General features: G+C 47.2%; 1 protein-coding gene across 3 annotated transcripts in view; it reads left to right on the top strand.

Moving 5' to 3' along the window:
- The window catches only part of trim105 (tripartite motif containing 105), a 24,685-nt gene that overhangs the window by 12,815 nt on the left and 5,575 nt on the right, over nt 1–6,295 (top strand). For all 3 annotated transcript variants that reach the window (XM_024139342.2, XM_024139341.2, XM_024139340.2), the window contains one exon: nt 2,071–2,166. In XM_024139342.2, coding sequence (XP_023995110.2) covers nt 2,071–2,166 — 96 coding nt within the window. The remainder of the gene's footprint in view (nt 1–2,070; nt 2,167–6,295) is intronic.

Here is a 6,295-nt window from a genome sequence, read left to right as displayed (position 1 = left end):
TTGGCATGTTAACATACATTTCCCATACCAATAAAGCCCTCTTAATTGAATTGAGAGACAGGGAGGAGGGGGGGAAGAGAGCGAGATGAGGAAAGAGTAAGAGAGAGACACGAGAAGCCATTTTCCCCCACTTCTTTAACTCAAAGGTCACTTTCAGTTCATGTTTACATATGATGACCAAATGGTGACTTGAAGTTGCTATTCGTTAAAGGTTTCAAACAGAATCCCTGAATCATCCGCAAGGCTGTTACGGTACAAGGCTGTTACTGCACACGGTACAAGGCTGTTACTGCACACGGTACAAGGCTGTTACTGCACAAGGCGTTACCGCACACGGTACAAAGGCTGTTACCCACACGGTACAAGGCTGTTACCGCACACGGTCAAGGCTGTTTACCGCACACGGTACAAGGCTGTTAACCGCACACAGTACAAGGCTGTTACCGCACACGTACAAGGCTGTTACCGCACACGGTACAAGGCTGTTACCGCACACGGTACAAGGCTGTTACCGCACACGGTACAAGGTGTTACCGCACACGGTACAGGCTGTTACCGCACACGTACAAGGCTGTTACCGCACACGGTACAAGGTGGTACGAACGTACAGGCTGTTACCGCACACGGTACAAGGCTGTTACCGCACACGGTACAAGGCTGTTACCGCACACGGTACAAGGCTGTTACGCACACGGTACAGGGCTGTTACTGCACACGGTACAAGGCTGTTACTGCACACGGTACAAGGCTGTTACTGCACCGTACAAGGCTGTTTACTGCACACGGTACAAGGCTGTTATTGCACACGGTACAAGGCTGTTACTGCACACGGTACAAGGCTGTTACTGCCACACGGTACAAGGCTGTTACTGCACACGTACAAGGCTGTTACTGCACACGGTACAAGGCTGTTACTGCACACGGTACAAGGCTGTTACTGCACCGGTACAAGGCTGTTACTGCACACGGTACAAGGCTGTTACTGCACACGGTACAAGGCTGTTTACTGCACACGGTACAAGGCTGTTACTGCACACGGTACAAGGCTGTTATCTGCACACGGTACAAGGCTGTTACTGCCACACGGTACAAGGCTGTTACTGCACACGGTACAAGGCTGTTACTGCACACGTACAAGGCTGTTCTGACGACACGTACAAGGCTGTTACTCACACGTACAAGGCTGTTATGCACACGGTTACAAGGCGTTACTGCACACGGTACAAGGCTGTTACTGCAAACACGTTACAAAGGCTGTTACTGCACCACGCCCTGTCTCTCTCTCGCTCTGTTTCTCCCTGTCTGGCTGCTGTTGAGGTAGTGAAGGCACGTTGTTCCACCAAGCAGCACAGTTGTAATCTAACTGACAATAATTCACTTTAGGGCTCATCCCAAATGACCCTATACCCTTTATAGTGCACTTCTTTTGACCTGGGCCGTAGAGACTAATATAGGGAATAGGGTGCCATTTGGAACACATGGTCTCAAACCAAAGGTCAGTTTTCTTTATGTTCCCTGATATCAGGGATGGGCAACTGGCAGCCCTGTAGGTCTGTGGTTTTCTCTTATGWCAGTCACAGTAACTCAATTAACCCATGTTATTTTCCAATAGTCGCGTCCGGAACAGAACCATCATTATTTTTGAACTGATTCGACCCCCCCCCCCCAACCCACCAAAGTAACTGTTTATATATTTATTTTTACCTTTTGAAATAGATTATTTGTTTATTTATTTACTTTTTAGCTCGACAATAAATGACTTCACCAAACAATGTTAATGCAGCAGCTATAGATTAGTCGTTCCGGGAGAGGAATGAGACGGACATTTTGCTAAAATGTTTTCCTCGCATGGAGAGGGGGGCCCCAAAAGGCTAGGGTTGGCTGTGACTGCATGTGTGGTTACGGATGTGGGTACGGGGAGATTTTGTGGTCCCTGTCCCCCATCAGTTGCCCATCCTTGTTCTATATTCTTCCAATTTAAGACCCAGGAACCCCGTAAACACTTTCCTCATGAACGTGTTTCTTTTGAAGTAGCCTAACGTTTTGACCACATGCTTTTGTTGTTGTCAGAAACAACAGAAGGATTCGTTGGAGGCCCACAGACAGAGACGAGAGGATTTCATCACTGTTCTAAACCGAGACAAGGACAAGATGGAGAGCATCAAGGTAAAGACCACTGTGTGTGTGTGTGTGTGTTATATGCAGAGGTGAGGAACACATGGAGTCTATAAAGGTATAGTAGGACATCCATCAACATTAAGCCTGTCCTCTTGTAAACCTCTTCCCAGGCCCACTAGAGTGTCAATAGAAGAATTTAAACCATCTTCCCCAGGCACTAGACGTGTCAATAGAAGACATTTAAACCTCTTCCCCCAGGCCCCTAGACATAGTCCTACTCTATTAACATGTTGTCTATCTACAGTTTTTCCTTTTCAAATCTACACAATAATGGACAAAGTTACATTTTTTGTTTTTGCTAACTTATAAACAGTAACACCTTGTTTACATAAGTATTCAGACACTTTGCTAAATGAGGACTCGATAATTGCAAGTCCACCTGTGGTACAATTCACTTGATTGGAATGAATTTGAAAGGCTCACTGTCTACAACACAAGTTTTGACTCGGTCAAAAAATACTAACAAAGATGCAGCTTAAAAATAACAATATTCATTTCAGGTAAGATAACAACCAATGTTTTCATCTCCAGGCCAAAAATTAGCATGGCTTGCTAAGATGTCCATTTTTTAATGTGTGACAAAATTAATTATAGTTGTTTCACATTTTGATCGTGTTCTGGTGTGGATGGACAAATCAACTGCGCATGATGGCATGAAGCATGGCCTGTGTAGTCAGCCATATTAGTCATACCATCTATCCGCCACGATCTCGTGACCGTCTTGGTCCTTCTCAATGTTCCTGTCCTCCATGTCCCCCCCCCCCCCTCTAATCGCGGGTGAGGGTTGCAATAAAGAAACATCCTGGCACAGCATCCTTTAACTAGCCAGCCGTGGGCCTTTGGCACGCATCCTGTAACTAGGCCAGCCGTGGGGCCATTTGGCACGCATCCTGTAACTAGGCCAGCCGTTGGGCATTTGCACGCAATCCTGTAACTAGGCCAGCCGTGGGCCATTTGGCAACGCATCCTGTAACTAGGCCAGCCGTGGGCCATTTGGCACGCATCCTGTAACTAGGCCAGCCGTGGGGCCATTTGGCACGCATCCTGTAACTAGGCCAGCCGTGGGCATTTGACACGCCATCCTGTAACTAGGCCAGCCGTGGTTGGCCATTTGACACGCATCCTGTAACTAGGCCAGCCGTGGGGCCATTTGACACGCATCCTGTAACTAGGCCAGCCGTGGGGCCATTTGACACGCATCCTGTAACTAGGCCAGCCGTGGGCCATTTGCACGCATCCTGTAACTAGGCCAGCCGTGGGGCCATTTGGCACGCATCCTGTAACTAGCCAGCCGTGGGGCCATTTGCACGCATCCTGTAACTAGGCCAGCCGTGGGCCATTTGGCACGCATCCTGTAACTAGGCCAGCCGTGGGGCCATTTGGCACGCATCCTGTAACTAGGCCAGCCGTGGGCCATTTGCACGCATCCTGTAACTAGGCCAGCCGTGGGGCATTTGGCACGCATCCTGTAACTAGGCCAGCCGTGGGGCCATTTGCACGCATCCTGTAACTAGGCCAGCCGTGGGGCCATTTGACACGCATCCTGTAACTAGGCCAGCCGTGGGCCATTTGGCAGTCCTGTACTAGGCCGCCGTGGGCCATTGGCACATCCTGTAACTAGGCCAGCCGTGGGGCCATTTGACACGCATCCTGTAACTAGGCCAGCCGTGGGCCATTTGGCATGCATCCTGTAACTAGGCCAGCCGTGGGGCCATTTGCACGCATCCTGTAACTAGGCCAGCCGTGGGCCATTGCATCCTGTAACTAGGCCAGCCGTGGGGCCCATTTGCAGCATCCTGTAACTAGGCCAGCCGTGGGGCCATTTGCACATCCTGTAACTAGGCCAGCCGTGGGGCATGCACCATCCTGTAACTAGGCCAGCCGTGGGCATGCACGATCCTGTAAACTAGGCCAGCCGTGGGCCATGCCATCCTGTAACTAGGCCAGCCGTGGGGGGGTCTTACCAGGTTTGAGAGACTTGAACATCTTCTCCACGTAATGTATTGTAGCGGTGCCATGTATCTACTGCTGAAGCCATTCAAGTCTAGCTCTGGTCCTGGTTCCACGTCTATTGGAGGCCTGGTGAAGAAAGAAAACATGCTCTCTTTACATTCTGTTAAATTGCTTTGTGAACCTGCTGATTTAAAAAAAAGGCAACATAAAATACATGTGATTGATGGACATTTCTATTAAATGCCTCACAAATTGCACCCTATTTCCTACGTAGTGCACTACTTTTGACCGGAGCCTATTCTCTTAATTAGTGCACTAGTTTTGTATGAGCAACGGTCAAACGGAGGGCACTATAAAGCCTTTGTGCTCTTTAGTCACAAATCTTTATTTTTATTACATTGTTGAAAACAAACATGTTAGTTAGTGAAGAGGTTCAACACTGTTGGCCATGACTCAGAGGGGGAGGAGTCCGAGAATCACTCACCGTAGCTGTGGAAACTGCAGAGAGAAGAGAGAGAAAGAAATCAGGGTGAGATATTAGCTACTAATTCAAGGTGTAAAAAAAAAAAAAAAAAAAAGGATATATTCAGATCCAAAACCTACTGCAGGGACTGCTGCCCTTAGACTAGTGGAAATCTGTACTGTGGTCTGATGTGTCTAAATTTGATATTTTTGGTTCCAACACTGTGTCTTTGTGAGACGCAGAGTAGGTGAACGGATGATCTATGCATGTGTATTTCCCACCGTGAAGCATGGAGGAGGAGGTGTGATGGAGTGGTGGTGCTTTGCTGGTGACTTCTAAATAAATCCAGAATTCAAGTCACACTTAACCAGCATTGCTACCAGCATTCTGCAGTGATATGCCATACCATCTGGTTTGGCTTAGTGGGACTATCATTCATTTTTTTCAACAGGACAATGACCCAACACCTCCAGGCTGTGTAAGGGCTATTTTACCAAGAAGGAGAGTGATGAGTGCTGCATCAGATGACCTGGCATCCACAAATCACCAAACTTACACCCAATTGAGATGGTTTGGGATTAGTCGGCGCAGAGTGAAGGAAAAGCAGCCAAAATACTCGGCATATGTGGGAACTCTTTCAAAACTGTTGGAAAAGCATTCCAGGTGAAGCTGGTTGAGAGAATACCAAGAATGTGCAAAGCTGTCATCAAGGCAAAGGGTGGCTATTCCTTTTCTATTAGTCACATATACTCCTACTTGGGATTTCTATAAGCCCTGAAGAACTCTTCAATACTCTACTAGTCCAGTCTGGTAGTGGTGGTAGCAGCCTCATGCAGGAGTCTCATACTGTGATCCAGCTGACTGACAGCCTCTCTGACGGCCGCCATGTGGCGCTGCAGCTGTTCCAGAGCGCCTCCTGCTCCCTCCGCAGCCGTTCCAACACACACGCCTCCTCCTCCGCAAGGAAGGCCTGCATCGCCTGGAACTCCCCTGGATACGCAGCTGCAGCTCATAGCCAATTCTCTACAGACAGAGGGGAGAAGATGAGTCAATGATGGTTTGACAGCATAAAATCACGCAAATTGATAACAGGAAAATAGCATATCTAACATGTTTGAAGAAATTTGTTGTGTCGGCTAAAATTTTAGTAAGGGACATGATGTCAGCATTGTCCATTAAACAATTTCAGAAATACAGTGTTGACATGTTATGTGTAAATGACTATTGTAGCTGAACGGCTGATTTTAATGGAATATCTACAGAGGCCCATTATCAGCAACCATCACTCCTGTGTTCCAATGGACGTTGTGTTGCTAATCCAAGTTTATCATTTTAAAAGGCAATTGATCATTAGAAAACCTTTTCAATTGTTAGCAAGCTGAAAACTGTTGCTAATTAAAGAAGCAATAAAACTGGCCTTCTTAGACTAGTTGAGTATCTGGAGATCAGCATTTGTGGGTTCGATTACAGGCTCAAAATGGACCAGATCGCTCTAGAAGGCCAGCACTCCCGGAGTCGGCCTCTTCACTGTTGACGTTGAGACTGGTGTTTTGTTGAGGTACTATTTAATGAAGCTGCTAGTTGAGGATTGTGAGGCGTCTGTTTCTGAATCTAGACACTATGATTTTTTAAATATTTTTTTTAACAAACTAAAATCTATATATCTGTCTTGTCAAAGTATTTGGTTTTTAACTTGTGCGA

The sequence above is a fragment of the Salvelinus sp. IW2-2015 genome, unplaced genomic scaffold, assembly GCF_002910315.2.
Source record: "Salvelinus sp. IW2-2015 unplaced genomic scaffold, ASM291031v2 Un_scaffold1772, whole genome shotgun sequence".
NCBI lineage: Eukaryota > Metazoa > Chordata > Actinopteri > Salmoniformes > Salmonidae > Salvelinus > Salvelinus sp. IW2-2015.
Note: the sequence above shows the minus strand (reverse complement) of the source record. Positions and strands in the feature narration are given on the sequence as shown.